The 22,086-nt window shown below is 39.1% G+C and overlaps 2 protein-coding genes across 3 annotated transcripts in view; both read left to right on the forward strand.

Moving 5' to 3' along the window:
- On the forward strand, positions 1 to 21,938 carry SNURF (SNRPN upstream open reading frame). Of its 2 annotated transcripts, XM_046009095.1 has the most exons (4): positions 4,148 to 4,380; positions 8,177 to 8,272; positions 15,696 to 15,822; positions 21,807 to 21,938. In XM_046009095.1, the coding sequence occupies exons 1-3, from the start codon at positions 4,277 to 4,279 to the stop codon at positions 15,799 to 15,801; spliced, it is 306 nt and encodes a 101-aa protein (XP_045865051.1). In that variant the 5' UTR covers positions 4,148 to 4,276; the 3' UTR covers positions 15,802 to 15,822; positions 21,807 to 21,938. The 2 variants fall into 2 exon arrangements, with proteins under 2 accessions (XP_045865052.1, XP_045865051.1); XM_046009096.1 differs by lacking the exons at positions 4,148 to 4,380; positions 21,807 to 21,938 and adding an exon at positions 1 to 112.
- SNRPN (small nuclear ribonucleoprotein polypeptide N) overlaps positions 21,896 to 22,086 on the forward strand; it is a 6,824-nt gene continuing 6,633 nt past the window's right edge. Inside the window, exon 1 of the mRNA XM_046009094.1 lies at positions 21,896 to 21,953. Within this exon, the coding sequence (XP_045865050.1) occupies positions 21,951 to 21,953 (3 nt within the window). The 5' untranslated portion in view covers positions 21,896 to 21,950. The remainder of the gene's footprint in view (positions 21,954 to 22,086) is intronic.

Genomic DNA, 22,086 nt, shown 5'->3' on the forward strand with positions numbered 1-22,086 from the left:
GGTGTGATTAGTTGGTGTTGCTGCAGTGACCCAAGCGCAGAGTGGAGTGGTCGCCGGAGATGCCTGACGGTCTGTTCTGAGGAGCGGGTAGCAGCGCGATGGAGCGGGCCAGGTTAGCTGTGTGGATTTCTTCCCTTAGAGACAGCCTGGGGAATAGTCATTTTTGTTCGTTCAGTGTTCCAAATTTGCAGAACGTAAAGTATTGTTGTATATAGTGGAAATCCGGGCTCTAAAGTTCTTTGTTCTGGAGAACTGAATGAGATACTTTTGAAGGTTTGGGGATTGGTTGTACCTCCGTGGACAGTGCTCTGACCATGTCGTGTCGTATTGCAGCTGGTATATGCCACTGTATCCTGTCCTGTCAGATCCTTTCTAAAGTGGCCTTTTGTCCTTGAGACCTGAGGCCATGACTGTGGTTGAGGAAGGTATATTGTGATGACTGTGGTGCGAAAGACAGGGATGGAATCACAGGGGAGTCCGCAGTACCAAGGAGGGGGTGACAAGGTAGGGCATCCGGTTTGGTGACAGTGGTATCACAGGGGTAGCAGGGTGCTTGCAGTGGTGATAAGGAAGGATCTTTAGGGTGAGATGTCCACTATGATGTGATCGTGGTGTAGCAATGGTGGCCGCCATGGTGGTCGTCATGGTGGTGGTGGGAGAGAGTAAAGCGTAGGCTGTTCTTGGTGGTGATGGTAGTGAGGGGGTAGATACGGTGATCGTGCTAGTGGTTTGGGGGTCAGCGAGGTGGCCACGGTGGCAGTGATACAGAAGAGATGGCGGGGTGACTAGCAGGGTGATCATGGTTGTCACGGGATGGGGCAGTGAAGTGACCGTCATGGTGGTGGTAGGGAAGGGCGGAGTTGGTAAGCTGAGGGTGGCTGTCATGGCGGTGTTTGGGAGGGGGTGGCAGGGAGGCCACCGTGAGGGTGCTACAAAGCGGGTGGCACAGTGAAAGGGGTGACCCACCTTGGATGTGGTATGTGTGGGGGTGGCGAGGCAGCCATGATGGTGGTGACGGGAGGTGCGATCGGATGGCGGTGGGTACCTTGGCAGAGTGGTCGCCATGGCGGTGGTTGAATGAGCGCGGTAAGAGGGGCGGGGGCAGTGGACCACGAGTCTGGTGGTGGGCTGATGGAAGAGGCAGCGAGGCATCCACACCTTTAGTTTGAGAAAAAGGGGAGAACGTTCAGTTGTTCTCTGCAGTCTAAAGAGTCTGTATTAGGGCGAACCTACTCTCCATTGCTCACCTAAAGGAATAGCTGCAGAAAAGTTTGTCTTCAGATATTTTACTCCTGTATAATTCCTTGCTTTTGAGGCTTTGGTATAAGATTAGGGGTATGGTGTGCAGAGCTTGCTTTACTAACTTGTGAGAGTTGTGCCAGGTTCTGGGGTGTAACACTGCAGAGGCGTGTCTCGTTGGCATGGATCTTTCCCTGTCTTCGGAGTAAGGTTTTCAGGGGTCCACGGCCGCGTCACTACCATTGTGAGGCTCACTAAGATGGCTGCCGTTGCAGATGTGCGGATCTGCGCAGGCGTGACAGGGTGGGGGGCAGCCTACCCCTCCGCCAGTGCCGCAGTGGGGGAAGGGTAATGTATGAGGTTTCTCCCAGATAGCAATTTCCGCGGCACCTTCAAAGCGCAGCGCTGAGGGGAGGAGGCTGGCAACGTGGGCAGCTGCTTCCCTCCCCAAAGTGCCGCAGTGGGGAAGGGTGCGGGATTTGGGGTGCGCAGGCGCAACTGGGAAGACACCGTCTCCGCCCCACAGTGGGGCGGGCACCAGAGGAGGGGGTTTGCGCGGTGTCCACTTGGTGGGTCTGGTAGCTACCCCCTTCACTTGTATGCTGTAACGACTGCTCCTTTCCTCTTGTGCTGGCATGGGTAGGCAGAAGGAAGACATGGATTTGCTGAGCTGGTACCTTGGGCCGCCCCTTACCCATAAGGCCACATTGGAGTGGAGATGGCAACAGGGCAATGGATTTGTACATTCTATGCCTGCGTAGACTGGCAGCCATGCTGTGCCCCTGCCTTTCTGTTGCACATAGAAGAGAGATGGGGGCCTGCAGCCAGGGAAAGAAAGGCGAAGTCACCCGTGATCTGCAGTGCTACTACTTCAGGCCACCTCTATCAGTGGTGCTGATTTAAAATGTTTTCTCACTTAAAGAGAGCCCCACCTTTTCATTTTTGTAGATTCTCTAGGTTGTATTATGACCTGACTGACTGTTCTTAATATTCAAACGGGATTCATGACTCTTTAGAAAATCCCTTATTACCTTTGATTTACCCTTTCCAGATTTGATAATTGTAGGACTGCATCACCTTTAAGAGTCTGTCATATTTCTTAATCTGTGAATGTTCTTTTTGTGACGCAGCTTTTATATACAGTATACTTAAATTGGGGGTCAGGGCTCCTCCACGGTTCTTAGGAGCTGAGACCTGTAAGTATTATGTGCCGAAGAGGAACAGAGCAGAGAATCAGAAAAGTAGAATGCTACATGGCTGTAAGTACAGGTTGGATAAGGGAATTCTTGCCCCAGTTCGGTTTTTAAAGTGATGCTTTTGATCCAGTATTTTTGAAATGGGAGCTACTGTGAAAATTTGGTGAGAATATATAATTAACAAAGTAGCTCTTCCGGTGTTCTGTATTCTACCTTTGGAGGGGAGCATTTTCAAGGACTTTTTCTTTGCAGAATGCTGGTGGGCAGGCTCTTTCCCCGCCCCCCCATCACAAACAATATGATGCTAAGTTGGAGTGTAATTACGGAAAACAAACCCAGAAGTCTTGGAAAGCTTCGTTATGGAAATTGTTTCTTTTTGAGTAGTTTTAAAAATAGCAGGAGTTTGGAATTCTGCGATAAGTATGGTTTGCTCATTTTTTCCTACTCATATACACATACTATTTCAAATATATTTTGCTTAACTCCTGATCGTTTTGGATATTTAGAAAATGAGCGTGTATTACCTTGGTCAGCCATTTTGTAGTTTTACACGCAGGCTCAGGATGTCAATATGGCGGATCCCTTTGGAAAGACCTCTGAAGTTTCAAGGTCTCTGCCCTGACCACTGAATATTTTTGGCTTAGCATCAGGACATTTTGCAAATGACGAGGCCTTGTGAATCCTTTCGTGATTTAGTGCAAGGAAACAGTTCAGGGATGGTTGTATTGCTACTTAAGGCAAGGTAGTGTTGTTTGGATTTATTCAGATTATTTTGTATTATCTTCGTTTGCCTAGTGCATCTGTCCCACCTTTCATTGCTGAAATCCTTTCCTCATATATGGTGATGCGACATCTTTATTCCTGTCCTTTCCTCTGAATGGGCTCAGATTTTTTTTTTTTTTTAATTTCACACTTAAGATGTCAAGGTCTTAAAGTTAATTTTTTTTAATTGGAGTTTAGTTGACACACACTGCTTCATTAGTTTCAAGTGTACAATGTAGTGATTGAGCAACTCTGTTCTGCAGTGTTCCTAAGTGTAGTTAACCCTCTGTCACCATGCAGTGCTTTAAAATATGTATCATTGACTATATTCCCTATTGCATCCCTAGCCTGTACCTCCCACTTCCCTTCACCATTTTGTCCATCCCCACCTTCTCTCTTCTGGTAACAACCAGTTTCATCTCTACTTTTGGGTGTCTGTTTCTGTTTTTTTTGTTGTTGTTCTTTTTTTTTATTCTACACGTAAGTGAAATAGTAAGGTATTTGAATTTCTCTGACTTATTTCACTTAGCATAGTACTCTCTTCGTCCATACATCTTGTAAAAACTGGCAAAATTTTCTGTATAGCTGATTAATATTGTATTTATATACTGCATCTGTATCCATTCATCTATTGACAGACATTTGATTGGCTGCTTTAATACCTTAGCTATTATACATAATTCTACAGTCAAACCCAGGAGTGCATGTATGTTTTTGAATTGGTGCTTTTGTTTCCTTTGCGTAAATACTCAGAAGTAGAATTACTGGATCATGTGCTATTTCTATTTTTAATTTCTTGAGGAACATATATACTGTTTTCCACAGTGATTGAAAAAGTTTACATTCCTATCAAGAGTGCATGAGTATCTTTTTTCCACATCCTTACCAAGACTTATTTCTTGTATTTTTTAAAGGTTTTATTTATTTATTTGACAGAGAGAGAGAGAGAGAGACAGTGAGAGAACACAAGCAGGGGGAGTGGCAGAAGGAGAAGCACGCTTCCTGTCAACCAGGGATCTGGATGTGGGCTTTGGTCCCAGGACCCTGGGATCATGACCTGAGCCGAAGGCAGATGTTTAATGACGGAGTCACCCAAGGCGCCCAGTTGTCTTTTTGATACTAGCCATTCTGACTGGTTTGAGGTGATTGGGAATGCAGTAGAAGATTCTAAATGTATTCACATGTATGTATATTTAGAACACACTTCCTATATTGTGAAAACAATGTGAACACTGTGAAAACAGTGCTGCTCTTTGGTGATTTTACAGGTAGCTTTAAAAATGGATTTAGAAAATTGAATAATTTCATGTGCTGTTTCATTTATCCCATGAACTCAGACCTTTCATACTGAGCAACTGCTATGAAGGAATAAAAGAACTGAAGATTTTTATTTCTTTAATTTTTTGGTAATGGAATATTTTCAATTATACGATTAGATCAATCATAATTGATGGCCTGTGAGCCATAAAGGTTTATTATGGTTCTTTTCATTACATAATTTTAATATGTTAACAAATACATTTGTGAAGTTATGTTTGATCAATAAATACTTCATTCCTTTTTGGCACTGAATGATGTTTCCATTGTATTGACTATACCATACCACACCATATTTGGTTTATCCATTTTTTTAGTGGTTGTACTTTGGGTGGTTTCCACTTTTTGGCTCTTATGATAAATATTGCTGGGAACATTCACACTCAAGTGTGTGTGTGTGTGTGTGTGTGTGTGTTTGCGTGTGTGTGTGTGTATTTACTCCCTCTTACGTTCAGTTTGGCAGTACATAATTTTACTCCCTCTAGGAGTGGGATTAGTGTCATATGCTAACTCCATGGTACACATTTTTTTTAAAGATTTTATTTATTTATTTGACAGTCAGAGATCACAAGTAGGCAGAGAGGCAGGCAGAGAGAGGAGGAAGCAGGCTCCCTGTGGAGCAGAGAGCCCGATGTGGAGCTCCATCCCAGGACCCTGAGACCATGGCCGGAGCTGAAGGCAGAGGCTTTAACCCACTGAGCCACCCAGGCGCCCCAGGTACACATTTTTAGGAAGTGCCAGAAGCTCCACCATTTCTCATTCCCACTACCTGTTTCTCCACCTCCTCCACTCTGGAGGTATGAAGTGGTATGTTTGTAGTGTTTATTTGCATTTCCCTAATAACTGTAGTGATATAAAGTATTTTTTTTAGTGCTCATAAATGTCTGTTCCAATCTTTTCATCCATTTTTAAGTGGAGTTTCTTTTTATTTTATTGAGTTGTAAGAGTACTCAAACTGTGTGAATTGCAAATATTTTCTCCCATTTGGCTGGCCAGCTGTACATAAAGTGTCCTTGAAGCATATACATTTTTTACTTCAGGTGAAATCCAACTTACAGATTCCTTTCTCAGGTACTTCAGGTACCTTAAGAAAACCATTGCCTAATCAGAGGTCAAGGAGAATAGTAAATTGTATACGTTTATCATTTAAAATATCTGATATGTACTATATGCTTTTTAAATGATTTCTATTGTTATTGTTTGAAACAGTAAAGCTTTTTTAAGCAATAAAACAACTTGGACTTATTGGAAAGCTATTTGATTGGGTTACGTTGCATAATCTAACATGAATTTGAAAATAGCAAGGTTTCAAAGAATTATTTTGGGGGATGTTTCTTCTGAATTCTGCCATGGAAATATTACATTGCATGAGTTTTGTAAAATCCTGTTTCTGCTGCTACCCTTTCTGATTAGCATTGTTAAATTGCAGTTTTAAGAGTGGTTCCTGTAGTTTCTAACATGGGTGGATGACCCAGGTGGGAGATTTACATGCTCAGATCCTTTGAGCAGCCATTTTGTGAGCTGTTCTGCAGATCATCAGACAGTGGTAGATATGTTGGTTTTATGTATTTATTTTTTGCTTAAGCATCCTTTTTATTTCTTGTTTTAGAAATCCTAGGAAAGCAGCGTTTGCACACGGGGTTGCTTAAGTAGAAATTTTATTATTTAAATGTTACACATTTTCCATTATACTAAAACATCTGTTCTAGTAAAATATTTTCAGACCAGGGCACCTGGGTGGCGCAGTCAATTAAGTGTCTGCCTTTAGCTCAGGTCATGGCCTCAGAGTCCTGGGATCAAGTCCCTTTTCAGACTCCCTACTCAGGGAATCTGCTTCTTCCTTTTTGTTCCCCCTTTCCTACTTCTCTCTATCTCTCTCTCAAATAAATAAATTCAAAGTATCTTTAAAATATTTTCAAGCCAGTTTTGGAATCAACATTGCTGTGTTTTTCAGGTGATGTAGGTATGGGTAGGAGGTTAGTGCATATATCTCTGTAAATGTATAGCTTTATATCTGTATATATATAAATACGTGGAAATAAATACTTTCTTTTTGCTTTTTTCTCTGATATATCTAAGCCCCCAGTTTTCTGGTATCTCATGCTGTCACTTTTTTTTTTTTTTTTATTTAAAAAATTTTATTTATTTCTTTTCAGTATTCCAGAATTCATTGTTTATGCACCACACCCAGTGCCCATGTAATACCTGCCCTCCACAATACCTACCACCAGGCTCCTCAACCTCCCATTCCCCTCCCTTCCAAAACCCTCGGTTTGTTCTCAGAGTCCATAGTCTCTCATGGTTCATCGCCCACTCTGATTTCCCCCAACTCCTTTCTCCTCGCCATCTCCCCTCGTCCTCCATGTTATTCCTTATGCTCCACAAATAAGCAAAACCATATGATAATTGATTCTCCCTGCTTGACTTATTTCACTTATTTCACACTTTCACCATAATCTCTTCCAGTCCTATCCACGTTGATACAAAAGTTGGGTATTCATCCTTTCTGATGGAGGCATAATACTCCATAGTATATATGGACCATATCTTCCTTATCCATTTGTCCGTTGAAGGGCATCTTGGTTCTTTCCACATTTTGGCGACTGTGGCCATTACTGCTATGAACATTGGGGTACAGATGGCCCTTCTTTTCACTACATCTGTATTTTTGGGACAAATACCCAATAGTGCAATTGCAGGGTCATAGGGTAGCTCTATTTTTAATTTCTTAAGGAATCTGCACACTGTTTTCCAAAGTGGCTTCACCAACTTGTATTCCCACCAACAGTGTGATTTTAAGATTTTATTTATTTATTTATTTGACACAGAGAGAGAGAGAGAGAGAGACACGACAGAAGCAGCAGCAGAGGGAGAAGCAGGCTCCCCACAGAACCAGATATGGGTGGGACCTGGTCGCAGGACCTGAGATCTTGACCTGAGCCAAAGGCAGATGTTTAACTGACTGAGCTGTCCAGCCTCTTGCACCTCTGGGGGCTTTTTTTTTTTTTTTTTTTTAACACAGATTTATTTATTTGGGGGGAGCGGAGAGAGGATGCTTGTGAGTGAGGGTAGGGACAGAGGGAGAGAAACCAAGCTGACAGCCTGCTGAGCACAGAGCCTGACAAGGGGATCTGTCTCACCACCTGAGATCATGACATGAGCTGAAACCAAGAGTCAGATGCTCAATTGACTGAGATACTCAGGCATCTCTGACGATAAGGGGCTTCTAAAGGGAGTAAGTGACTTTAGGGTAGATCCTGACTACTGAGGATATTAACATTAAAATTTTGCCTTGTTTCTTTTCCACCATTTTTATTGAGATACAGTTGGCATACATTATTACTGTGCCTTGTTTTAATTGGATTATAAGCACTTTAAAAACTCCAGTATATTAAATATAGTTTTAAATACAGCCTTTAGAGGCTCAGTTGGTGCTCTAGTCTTCAGCTAGGTCATGGTCCTGGAGACATGGGATCAAGTCCCACATTGGGGTCCCTGCCCAGTGGGGACTCTGCATCTTCCTCTGCCCTTCAACTTGCTTGTGTTCTCTCTCACTTGCTCTCTCTCAAATAAAACATTTTAAAAATAAATATAGCCTTTAAGTAAATGGTTATTTTAAAATTGATGAAGTCTTATCAAATAAATTATTCTTTCTGCTTCAGGGACCGCTTACACCTAAGACGGACTACAGAACAGCACGTGCCAGAGGTGGAAGTCCAAGTCAAACGTAGGAGGACAGCCTCACTGAGCAACCAAGAGTGAGTAGTCTCGTTTGAGAACCAATTTATAGGAGATACAGCAAAACAGTTGAATCAACCTTAACCAGGTAGTACTAACTTATGTTAAAAATTTCAGTAAGATGCATTTTTTCCCAAATGTGTAGGTGGTTTTATCAATAAAATTCTATATCCTTCAACTTTGATATTAGAATTATTTGTTTAATTTATGTTGTTACTAAATTCACTTCTATGTTTGCAGTTTTTCTTATTCATTGACCAAATGCTAATTTATGTATTCATGCATATGCTGCATTATTCAGATTTTTATTTTTTGTTAGTACATTTATCTAATTAAAAACTTGAAATGTAAGGAACCTGGGTGGCTCAGTCAGTTAAGCGACTGCCTTGGGCTCAGGTCATGTCCTGAGATCCAGCCCTGCATTGGGCTCCCTGCTCAGCAGGGAACCTGCTTCTCCCTCTCCCTCTGCTTCTCCTGCTTCTGCTCTCTCAATCGTGCTTTCTCTCTCAAATAAAAAAAAAATTTTAAGATTTACTTACTTATTTATTTGACAGAGAGATAGCACAAGTAGGCAGAGCAGCAGGCAGAGGGAGAGGGGAGAAGCAGGCTCTCCACTGAGCAGGGAGCCTGATGCAAGGATCAATCCCAGGACCCTGGGATCATGACCTGAGCTGAAGGCAGCTGCTTAACTGACTGAGCTACCCAGGCGCCTCTCAAATAAATAAAATCTTAAAAAAAGCTTGAAATGTGTACATTTGTTCCTCTTTTTTTTTTAAAGATTTTATTTATTTATTTGACAAAGAGAGAGATTACAAGTAGGCAGAGAGGCAGGGAAGCAAGCTCCCTGCTGAGCAGAAAGCCCAACATGGGGCTTGATCCCAGGACCCTGAGATCATGATCTCAGCCGGAGGCAGAGGCTTAACCCACTGAGCCACCCAGGTGCCCCCATTTGTTCCTCTTCTTATGTAGGATATTTACACATAGATACACACCCTTTTATTTTTTAATTTTTTCAAAAGATTTAATTATTCATTTTAGGAAGAAAAAGAGTGTGAGATAGAGCTGGGGGAGGACCAGAGAGATAGAGAGAGAAAATCTCTAGCAGACTCCTTACCAAGTATGGAGTCAGACGCAAGACTCCATCCCAGGACCCAGGACCCCAGATCATGATCCAAGCCAAAATCAAGAGTTAGATACCTAACCAGCTGAGCCACCCTGATACCCTCTGACACTTTTATTTTATTTTTTTTTAAGATTTTATTTATTTATTTGACAGAGAGAGATCACAAGTAGGCAGAGAAGCAGGCAGAGAGAAGGGGGGAAGCAGGCTCCCTGCTAAGCAGACAGCCCAGCATGGGACTCGATCCCAGGACGCTGAGATCATGACCTGAGCCGAAGGCAGAGGCTTAACCCACTGAGCCACCCAGGTGCCCCCCTCCGATACTTTTAAATTTAGGTTTCCAAAAGGGGGATTTTAAGAAAATATACCAACATTTTGAATCACCTGATACACAGTATTTATTGGATCTTCCATTTTGTTACCACAAATCTTGACAGAATCAGTGTGTAGCATTCTTTTTATTTTCCTAAAGCTGTTTCAGTTAGTTATTATCCAAAATTACACATATTAAAAGTACATGAATATTGTCTCTTTATAAAACACATAACTTTGAGATATAAAGTATCTACTTCAACTTGCCATCAGTCCTTTCCCCTTCCCTCCCTAGAGAGGATCCATAGATATGTAGATGTTTATACTTTCATACCTTTTCCTGTTTGTTCATGTGTATGCACACAAGGAAGGGGGGAGAGGAATGGAGGGATACTTGTGATCTCTTTACATATGCAGTATTTATTGTTCTGCAACAATATGTCTTGGGGATCTTGGTATGTCAGTGCATATAAATACCTTATTTTAGAAATTGTAGAATATGGGGGCACCTGGGTGGCTCAGTCATTAAGCGTCTGCCTTCAACTCAGGTAATGATCCTAGGCTCCTGGGATCGAGCCCCGCATCAGGCTCCGCATGGGGCTCCCTGCTCTGTGGGAAGCCTGCTTCTCCCTCTCCTACTCCCCCTGCTTGTGTTCCATCTTTCTCTGTCAAAGAAATAAATAAAATCTTTTTAAAAAAAAATTGTAGAATATGGGTGGTTTAATAATTTCATTTATCATTAGCCTCCTGATAGAGAGGTTTGCATTTCTTAGCTATTATCAACAAAGATAAGGGCAGTCAATTTGAAAGTTGATATTATTTAATATTAATTATTTACATTTTATATCAGTTCCTCAAATACAAAGCTTTTTTTTAAAAGGCTGTTATAAAATGGAGGTAAAATTTTGTCTTCTATTTCTGTTATTTTCTTTTTTTTTTTTTTAAAGATTTTATTTTTTATTTGTCAGAGAGAGAGAGAGAGAAGGATCACAGGCAGACAGAGAGGCAGGCAGAGTCAGAGGGAGAAGCAGGCTCCCCGCTGAGCAAGGAGCCCGATGTGGGACTCGATCCCAGGACGCTGGGATCATGACCTGAGCCGAAGGCAGTGGCTTAACCGACTGAGCCACCCAGGTGTCCCTATTTTCTTTTTTTTATATGGGAAAATTGCAGTATATTCACTTGCACAGTTTGAATTACTGGTGAGGCTAGCTATTTCCCCATTTTCCCTGTTTGTTTATTCTTCTGAGCTCATTATTTTATTACATTTTTAGTTTGGGAACTTCTTTAAAAGAAGTATCTTCTGAATGGATATTGTGTATATAATTTGTTCTATTTTTAAAAGCTGTATTGGTGATGGATATTAAGGAAGGCAGGGATTGCATGGAGCACTGGGTGTTACACACAAACAATGAATCATGGAACACTACATCAAAAAACGATGATGTACTGTATGGTGATTAACATAACATAATAAAAATAAAGTAAAAGAAAATAAAATAGGTTCTAACCAACAAAAAAATAAATTAAAAGATTTATTGAGCAAGGGAGAGAACATGAGCCATGCACAAGTGAGAGGGGGTGGGACAAAGGGAGAAAGAATTCTCAGGGAGATTCCCTGCTGAGCATGGAACAGAGCTCAACCCCACAACCCTGAGATTCTCACCTGAGCCAAAATCAAAGAGTTTGACCACTTAACCAACTGAGCCACCCAGTTGCCCCTATAATTTGTCCTTTATAATAGACCTTTTGGCATATTAATTTTCTCTTGTATGGTAATGTCTTTTGTAACTCAAAAGCTTTTTTTTTAAAGATTTTATTTATTTATCTGACAGAGAGAGACACAGTGAGAGAGGGAACACAAGCAGGGTGAGTGGGAGAGGGAGAAGCAGGCTTCCCACTGAACTGAGAGCTCAATGCGGTACTCAATCCCAGGACCCTGGGATCATGAACTGAGCCAAAAGGAGATGCTTAATGACTGAGCAGCCCAGGCATCCCATATAACTTCAGAGCTTTTAAAAGTGCCATTTTGGTGGCGCCTGGATGGCTCAGTGGGTTAAAGCCTCTGCCTTCAGCTCAGGTCATGATCCCAGGGTCCTGGGATGGAGCCCCACATCAGGCTCTGCTCTGCAGGGAACCTGCTTCCTCTGCCCTCTCTCTCTCTCTCTGCCTGCCTCTCTGCCTACTTGTGATCTCTGTCTGTTAAATAAGTAAATAAAATCTTTTAAAAAAAGTGCTTTTTTTACCCAGATCCTCTGGAAGTATCTTAAGATTGTTTAGAGATTGCAGTTGAGGGGTACCTGGGTGGCTCAGATGGTTAAGTCATGATGTTCCAGGTCCTGGGATGGAGGCCTGAGCTCTGCATCAGGCTCCAGCTCAGTGGGAAGACTTCTGCTCATTCTCCTTCTGCCTCTCCCCGTTTGTGCTCTGTCTCTCTCTCTTACATGACTAAATAAAATCTTTAAAAAAAAAAGATTGTATTTCAGGTATGGGGGATTCTTTTGAAGGTAGACTCTTTTTTGTTAGTGGATGATGGTTTTATCGTAGTTGAATTTTGTTAGAACCTTTATCTTGCGCAGGACTAGTGTGAACCAGCATAACAAAATCTCTCACCTCTTTAGATGTCATTTTCTTGTCCAAATCTATGGAAATATTTTATTGCTTTCAAAGAAGAAATAAGTTCCTTTCCTAACCTCTGCTGTTTATATTATGTATAAATACTATAGGGTGCTAAATGGGGGAGGGGTGTTTTGAGTTAGGGAAATAGTGTAATTCCCCAGTCATTTCTCTCATTTTGAGAGTAAGTGTATTATAAAATGGGTAAGCAGTATTGTTACTTGCTAAGCCTTGCATACTGATATGTATGCTCAGAATTCTCTCAGGATTTGGATAGTTAATAGCTGTAGTCTGTTTATTTTAATGATAACCCATCATATCCCACATATTCCAGACCATAAGTGCTAAAAGTCAGTGTTCCAGAGAAATTGTGTGGTACTGGTTCTAATGGTAGTAAAGATTTGCTATTCATGTTCCATCTAAGATACAAAGCAAAATTGAATAAAAGCCAAAACGATGCATACAAAACCTCTCATAGACCAACAGTTATTGTTAATAGAAGCTCATTGGTTTTTATTCTTGGAATTTATGGTTATACCATCTTCCAATAGATCTATCAAGTAAATGTTTTTGATCTTTGGGGCTGGTGAATGTCTTTCCCGTTTCTTGATGTATTATAAATTTGAGAGAATTTGGAGATGGGGGCTGAAGAGTCTCCTGAAGAGTCTATTTTATGCATCCTTTTTGGATGTCTTTCTAAATTATATTTGCATTTTATGAAATGAAATCTGTCTTGCATTTTATTTTCTCAGTTCTAATGTAGTCTACAGCTGGGTTTCAGGTTAAATCCAAAAGGAACACTCCAACAGGAGTTTTAAAATGCCAAAGAATATATATTTTTTTTCTCTGAAACACTTCTAGAACCATATTAGGTGAGACTCTTAGTTGCCTTTTGGAAATAAATAAGTAAATAAAATAAAATGGGACAATAAAAATGGGACAGTTTAAAAGCATGAGCAGTGTAATTCAGATTCTTAATGGAGCTAGTGCAGATCTGACACGTTAAGGGTACAGTCCTTCCTTAAGATTACCTTCAGTGCAGATACCAATCGCAAGCCCTCGAGTTTCCAGGCCACTTACACTTCTGAACATCTGGATAGAGATTCAGGTTTTCCACTGTTTCCTCAGGTTCCATAATTTGTTAGAATGATTCACAGAACAAAAGAAAAGCACTACACTTACTATTAAGATTCCTATAGAAGATACAAATCAGGATAAGCCAAATGTGGAGTCTCCTAGGACATGATCCATAACTTCATGACTTTAGGTTGTAATACTCTCAGCTCATCAGTGTATATGTATCACCAACCAGGAAGCTCACCAGAACTTGGAGTGGCTTTGAGAGGGTTTTTGTTTTGTTTTGTTTTGTTTTAAAGTATTCATCATCACTAGCAATCAGGAAGATTCAAATCTAAGCCAGTTCGAATGGCCAAAATTAACAAGACTAAACCAGCTGTGTTGGAGAGGATGTAGAGAAAGGGGAACCCTCTTACACTGTTGGTGGGAATGCAAGTTGGTGCAGCCACTTTGGAAAACAGTGTGGAGATTCCTTAAGAAATAAAAATAGAGCTTCCCTATGACCTTGCTATTGCGGTACTGGGTATTTACCCCAAAGATACAGATGTAGTGAAAAGAAGGGTTCTCTGTATCCCAGTAGTCATAGCAATGGCCAAAGTTGCCAAACTGTGGAAAGAACCAAGATGCCCTTCAATGGACGAATAGATAAGGAAGATGTGGTCCATATATACTATGGAGTATTATGCCTCCATCAGAAAGGATGAATACGCAACTTTTGTATCAACACGGACAGGACTGGAAGAGATTATGCTGAGTGAAATAAGTCAAGCAGAGAGAGTCAAGTATCATATGGTCTCACTTATTTGTGGAGCATAAGGAATAACATGGAGGACATGGGGAGATGGAGAGGAGAAGGGAGTTGGGGGAAATTGGAGGGGGAGATGAGCCATGAGAGACTGTGGACTCTGAAAAACAATCTGAGGGTTTTGGAGGGGTGGGGAGTGGAAGGTAGGGTTAGCCTGGTGATGGGTATTATGGAGGGCACGTATTGCATGGAGTATTGGGTGTGGTACATAAACAATGAATTCTGGAACACTGAAAAGAAAAAAAAAAAAGTTGAAAAAGAAAAGAAAATTTCACGAATTTTTTGAGAGAGAGAGATGCAGACTGCCTACTGAGCAGGGAGCCTGACATGGGGCTTGACCACCGGGACCTCGGGATCATGACCTTAGCTGAAGGCAGACGCTTAACCAACTGAGCTACCCAGGCACCCTGTCTTCTAGAGTTTTTATTAGAGTTTCATTATTTAAACATGATTGAATAATTCAGCATGGGGTTGAACTCCGTCTTCCTTGATGCTATCCCTTCCCAAGAGGTCAGGTCCATGGCCCTACACTCTAATCACATACTTGCTCTTTGTGGCTTGGCCAGCCCCTATCCTGAATCCTCTTGTTAGCATTAGCTCAGGTGTGATCCAAGGGGCCCACCAAGAATAATGAAGATACTTCTATCACTTGGTAAATTTGAGAAATTAGAGGTTACCTCCCATGAGCCATGGACAAAGTCCAACCTAATTCTTTTATTATATAACAGAATGTTTAAAGTGTATTTAAAAACTAGAAAAATAGTGGAACACCTTTTTTCAGGCCCGTTTCCAAATGTAACTACTATTGAGTAGTTTCATAAATAGACACATACATATATATAATGCACATGTGTGTGATAATACATATACACACATACACACGCTTAACAAGAGCAGAATTGCTGGTGATTTATTTTTATGCTTGACTTGTTAGCCAGCAACACTTCTAAATCATTATTCATAGAATCAGATTCACAGCCAAATAACTGATCCATAGAGATATGTTGAGGACTTTTGTCTGGAATTCCCTTCCAACTAATGGGTAGGTAGTTTATATAGTTCGAGAACCTAAAAGCTTGGGCTCTGGTATTTCCTTGTTTCAGATGGTTACTCCTTGGAGTATTTAGTATGGCTAACAGCCTTAATGTCTTGCTGGAAATGCCTTAGCAAATGCCTTCTTCTTGCTAAGGGTTAAAGAATTGTTTTCAGATAGGAAAGTGAGTGATGCATATGATTCTGATGGTTTTTCCACAGGGTTTTTTAAAACAAAAGAACTTTTTTTATTTTAAAGTTTCTTTGGGTAGTATCCCCAAAGTAGTAAGTGTCCTTCTGGCCCTTGCACGTTCTGTGTACAGAGACTCTTGTTTCTTCTTATAATCTCTTTATAAGATAATGGGAAGCTCTGACCCCAATTGAGGCTCTCCTTAAATGTAAGGACATTTTCTTTCATATTGTTACCCTTTTAATTTTCTCTTTCCATTTATATTCATTTTAATGTATTGTGCTCTGGTCATAGGTGTCAGCTGTACCCAAGGAGATCTCAGCAGCAGCAAGTACCTGTGGTGGATTTCCAGGCGGAACTGAGACAGGCATTCTTAGCTGAGACACCGAGAGGTGGTTAAAGCAGTTATTGGAACATCCAGGTAGCTGATTTCCAAGTGAAAAACCAGGTTAGAATTAACTCGGTAATGGTTAAAAATAAATAATGTTTTTGGACGTCACTTAATTATTTGGGATGTGTTGAAATAAATTTTTTTCTTAAAAATTTCATAATTGAAATTAAATAAAAAATTCTTATTATAGGCACGTTGCAGAAAGGTCAAAAAAATAAAATCAAGCAATAGGACCTTGGTCTTCTTAATCCAGCGCTTAGTTTCCCAGTCATTCTAGTTCATACTTTTTAGGTAATTTTATTTGTGTCTAATTTCTGTTGATTTTCCAATTAATATTATATAAACATATGGTGTTATAAATAGCTGTGGAATATCCTGCTAGTGAATGCTTTGTAATTACCATTTGTGAAAAACTTAATCTTTCCTGGTAGTTTTAGTAAGGCTTCAGTGAACTGCTGAGCATAACATATTAGGATCATTTCCTCAGATATGCAGATGTGAAAAATAAACTGAATCAGAAATATAAGCTTAGGTACATTTTCTAATTGTATTATGAAGTATTAGTCTCTGTTACCCTGAAAAAAGGGAATACCCGTTACGATATACTTTTACCTGCATTGATTGTTTTAATTACATTATCAATTTTGCCTGCTGAATTATAAATACATACTACATTCATAATCAAGTAAGTTAAATAATTTCCCATGCATATTTACTAATTATTCCTTTTTTGTTTTGTCTTTCTCACTTTTTTTAAACAATGTATTTGAATCAGCTGACAATGTGTCAGTGTATTTGATTCAGCTGACAATGTAGTAAAGCTGTTATCCATGATATTTTCAATGTGATATAGATTTATTTACAGTCCGTCTTTTCATGTTTTATGTGACCTTTTTTAAATTTTAAGATTTGAATACCTGTAATCCAAAGGGTTTAATATACTTTTTAGAAACCAAGAGACAGTTTATAGATGAGTTTATTCTAAATTTTCTATTTCTGTTAGTGTATTACATCTTGACTCAAATTACTTAGGCCTGTTTATAGCCACTATTTTGGTATTAGATTAAAAGATAGAAACAAATTTTCTGAGAAGATTTCTCCCCTGCTGAATCCTTTACTCATCATTCTCCACTAATTACCTGGAGCTGATTGCAGGGCAGTGGACTTGATTTCAAACAATGGAATCTGAGCATTGTCCCAGCTGTTCCCCAGAGTAAAGCCATTTTTAAGTGATTAAGTGAGAACAGATTTTTTTTTTAAAGATTTTATTTATTTGACAGAGAGAGACACAGTGAGAGAGGGAACACAAGCAGGGGGAGTGGGAGTGGGAGAGGGAGAACCAGGCTTCCCACTGAGCAGAGAGCCCGATGCGGGGCTCGACTCCAGGACCCTGGGATCATGACCTGAGCCGAGGGCAGACGCCCAATGACTGAGCCACCCAGGTGCAACCAGATTTTTTTTTTAAAACCAGGAATTTTTTTCTCTTCATTGCATTTCATATACTCTTACAAGTTTCTAAGTATAATTTAATTAATTTATTTATTTATGTGGGACTCTAACTTGATGACCCCGAGATCCAGAGTCACATGTTCTACCAACTGAGCCAGCCAAGCATCCCTGTAATAATTAAATCATACAGAGTATGATCTTGCATGTAGGATCATCTGATTTTCTGATCTTATGTTTTATTCTAGTCTCAAGTGTTTGTTAGACAGCGCTAGTTTCTAGGATTATTTTAGCTACACCAGAGGTTTCCCAAAGGAAATTTTAATTGCCACATAGCCATGTCATTTCATTTGTGTATGGTCTGTGGCTGTATTTGTCACTACAGCATATTGAAGTAGTTGTGACAGATTGAACGGCAGGCAAAGCTTGAGATACTATTTTTCCCCTTAAAAGAAAGTTCTTAGGCATCTTTCTTAGAGAATCACATTTAAAGATAAAAACACCAAATTGGGACAATAAGGGGTCTAGTGATATTATAGAAGGTGGTGAAGCGAAAGGGCTTATTATGAAGGAAGGTATATGAAAGTAAACATTACAGGATAGGGAACCAGATAAATTCCTAGGATAAGGGTCAAGTCTAAGAATCATGTTAAAGAATTGTATCTAAAGAGTAAATGTAGGTTGGGTAGTTTTTAAAGACATTTTGACAATTGTTATGTTTCCTTTTTTACAATATAAATCTAAAGCTTCCAAGTGATAGACAAGAAAAATGGGGAGGTAAACCAAAGATTGTAAAACCCATGTTTCAACCACAGCATAAGGTTGAATTAAAAAAGAAAAAATGATTGAATTTTCTTTCATTTTGCCCATTTGCTTTTTTTAGTTGGAATCATGCTTTTAAATAAATTTATTTATTTCACTTAAATGTATATCACTAATCTTCATTTTATTATAGTCAACATAATTATCATTTGTAATGAATAAATGATAGTTCATTCATGATTTACTTTTCCCTTGTACTTGTTTTTTTTTTCTAGTTTGCTATGCTTTATAAATATTCTATATTTTGAAGATACACTTGGTATCCTAAATTTATTAGGATAAGGATCCAGTTGTGGAGTGCAGGGTATGCATATTAGTATGACTCTTAAATGTTTTGTTACATTGCTTTGTGTCAGCATCATAAGCATTGTTGATTGCCATCAAGGATAATTACTGCTGGCACTAGTTTCTCAGTACCATCTTTGTGTGTCTTTGTCTTTGATAAATAAACAGTTCCAAAGATTGAAAGTGTGTGTGTGTGTGTGTGTATGTGTGTGTGGTTTTAATTGGCATTGCTTTGTGGATGAGTACTTTGCCATTTTAGAGTGTGTGTTTTCACCTTTTAATTGTTTAACTTCTATGCACATTTTCTGTGAGGGGTGTGATATTTTACGAGATTTGAATGAGCACTAATGCATAACCATTATTAGATGATTTCTCATTTGTTGTATGTATCTTGGCCAAGTTTGAGCATCTTATCTTTTCACTTATATTTTTATATTTTTCACTTGCATTTTTATAAAGTTTAATCATTTGAAAATTCCAGACTTTCCAAAAGTTTAAGAATTTTTCCTATAAGGAATCTCAGGGCCTCAGTCAGGGACCTGGAGCCATTTATTTGCTTACATGGCTTTTTGATGTAAGGAGATTATCTTAACTGCTAATTCATCAGTGTGGTGTCATGTTGCTGCGCTTATGCTCTACTTCATGAAGGATTTTGCTGTCATTTGTTATGGAAATAAATTTGATCAATCTCTTAATTGAAACATCCTTTCCCTTACAAGGGTTCAGGATTATGGTTTGCTAAATTTAGGGAACTTCCTAAATCACTTCAGTCAACCTTCAATCTGAGTTGAGAGTAAAATGTGTATCTCTTATTTATATAGAATATTGTATTTTATATTACACATCCGTGTTCCCAGTTCTTTAGGTTATGACTCACATCTCTAGGTACATTTTTATACTTGGTAACTGGCTAACAATATCTGGTAGATGTGGGAAGGGTTTGGAAACTCAAACAGTTTAGGTGATGGACAGAAACACTCTTTCCTTTCCTTTTCACTCTTCCACTATACAAGGAAATGTTTTTTTGAATTTGTTGGTTTCTTACAGTTAAACTATGAATTACGTCTGATGGTTATGTGTTCACTGAGATGCCAGTTGGGACAGAACATTTAAACTGAAGCTGATAGGGAAATCTGTACTCGAATCTTTTTGGCATTTGAAGGTAAAAGTCTTGTTTCTGAATTTTTTTAAAGGTTTTATTTATTTATTTGACAGAGATCACAAGTAGGCAGAGAGGCAAGCTGAGAGACAGAGCTGGGGAAGCAGGCTCCCTGCTGAGCAGAAAGCCCTATGCAGGGCTCAATCCCAGGACCCTGGGACCATGACCGGAGCCAAAGGCAGAGGCTTAACCCACTGAGCCACTCAGGTGCCCCTTGTTTCTGAATTTTAAAATTTCATTGGAAAGGTGACTGACTACAAATTTACCTTAAATGCACATTTGATGCTGGGTCCCATTACATCCTTAAATAAGAAACTTTTCAGTGATTACATTTTTTCCCTTAAATGGAATCTTGAAATCTAAACCTACATTTTTTTTTCTTTTGTTCTAATACTCACGGTCTTGTGGCTTAGTGTCTGGTAGCATGTCTCCATTGTTGTTGGTAGAGGGGGTGTACTCCAGTAATAGTGTCTTGTTGAATGGTTAGCATTTCTTGCTTTTATTTTTTCAATAATGGAGATACAAAAAGTAATGTTACAGACTTTGTATATTATGTGAAGGTCTTGACTTTTTACACTTTAAGAACAGCTTTATTGATACATATTTTATATACTATAATATGTACCTAATTTTTTTCATAAATTTACTGACTTTTGCAACCATTGCCAGGTACTTTTAGGATGCTGCATTACCAAAGTAAGATCCTTCATGTTCATTTACATACATTTTCTGTTTCCACAGCCAACTTCAGGTTACCATTTAATTTACTTTCTGTTTCTATGTTTATTTTTTTTCCATTTCTGTAGATAATTTATTTTCTTCTATAATAGATTGTTGAAGACTTTATATCATAATAGATACAATATTATAAAAATGAAAATTGCTAAAAGAATTGCTAACTTAAAAATAAACAAGTATAGGATTTTAGACTCTACTTCCTAGATAATGCCATCACAATTAAGAACATCTATATTATAGGCCTTAAACTACTTCTATGTTGGCTAATTGAATTTAAATTAAAAAGAAACTACAATTACTTGGGGAGGGGAGCATGCATTAGTATGCTGATTTGAATAGATATTTTGAGATCTTTACATGCCAGTTTTATGCAAAATGTTAATTCATGTACAAATACTGGATGCTACAAGAGGGGATATCCGTGATGTCATTGTATCTTTAAAGATGTAAATTAGGTAGATGGGAGAAGAAAAAAGTGTATAGCTATTATTGTCAGTTAAGATAAATGTTAGAGGCATTCTGGGTGGCTCAGTCTGTTGAACATCTGACTTTGGCTCAGCTGGCATCAGGCTGCCTGCTCAGTTTGGAGTCTGATTCTCCCTCTGCCCTAACCCCACCCCCCACCCCCTGCTTGTGCATGTGCACAGTCTCTCTCAAATAAATAAATCTTTTTAAGAAAGAGAAGCATGGACAGTGTTGAGGATATAGGTAGATTGTCTTTCAGAAAAAAGGCACAAATGGTGCATGGCAGTTTGCATTTGGAGAACAAAGTTTAGGAGATATTCTGAGTAATGATGAATTTATTTTTTAGACAATCTGGTACTCCAAATTCTCATAGAAATGTATTTAACTACCGTCACATTTTTGTAATTACAGAGAAACATCTACATCTTACCACTTTAACTGAATTATTTCTTTCATATCATTCTGTTACCTTCTGATCTAGTGTCCTGTAGTTCCACATGGAAAACTGTATCCTCAAAACATTTCTTTTACCTTATTGTTTTGATGTTACAGTTCACACTATATATTTTTTATATCCTGAAATAGATAATTCATAATTTACTTAAGCAGTGTACATTGTTTTTTGAAAAGTGCCTTTATTGAAAACAGAAGAGTTTTACTAGAAATGTCTGTATTGTTAAAAATAAAATTATATCAGATTCTGTTTATGATATGGGGTTACTTCTATGCATAAAACCAAATTACCGTTCAAGTCTAATTTGTGTATTTACTTTTCAAATAAGTATAATTAACAGCTTGAGACCTTTTCCAGTTTTGACTCTATCAGTTGCCAGACTTAAGAGCATTTTCATTATATTGGGAAAAACAACTTTTATCATAATGCATATTTTTTGACTGCTAAGAAAGTTGCCCATATAGTCATACAAACAAATGGGGGAATTAAGGTGAGGGAATAGTGAAATTTGGTATTCACTTGGTGGGTGTAAGAACATGGGAAGTGTTTTGAACATGTCTGTTAAAATGATTTTCATGAAAAATTGTCTGCCTGTTTTTAAACATGGTAGATCGCAGTGCAGCTAGATCATGCTTTCCTCTGCAGGCTCCATCTACTGTTTGAAGCTTCTGCCTCAAGCTTGCATTGTTTATAGGAGAACCTGCGTCATACCTTTATCTGTAGCCTTTTCTTAGGTCTTAAGGATCCTGAAACCTTCCCGTGGACATTGGATTTGGTGGAACAGCAACCATGGTAAGGTGTATATTAAGACAGGAGGGTGAAAAGCTACTGGAAGGACCTAGTGTAATGGTTTACCAGAGTGTGGGGTATCTTTGGGTTCTTAATGTTAGAAATAAGAAATCAGTCTTTAGAGATGATATTTCAT

Source organism: Meles meles, chromosome 6, assembly GCF_922984935.1.
Source record: "Meles meles chromosome 6, mMelMel3.1 paternal haplotype, whole genome shotgun sequence".
NCBI classification, from domain to species: domain Eukaryota; kingdom Metazoa; phylum Chordata; class Mammalia; order Carnivora; family Mustelidae; genus Meles; species Meles meles.

What these genes read in the sequence shown, in the direction of transcription:
- SNURF (XM_046009095.1), top strand. Translation starts at nt 4,277, where the DNA reads ATGACGGAGTCACCCAAGGCGCCCAGTTGTCTTTTTGATACTAGCCAT. An exon ending in GATTCTAAATGTATTCACAT is followed by an intron (nt 4,381 to 8,176) that starts GTATGTATATTT and finishes TTTCTGCTTCAG; the next exon opens with GGACCGCTTACACCTAAGAC. An exon ending in GCCTCACTGAGCAACCAAGA is followed by an intron (nt 8,273 to 15,695) that starts GTGAGTAGTCTC and finishes CTCTGGTCATAG; the next exon opens with GTGTCAGCTGTACCCAAGGA.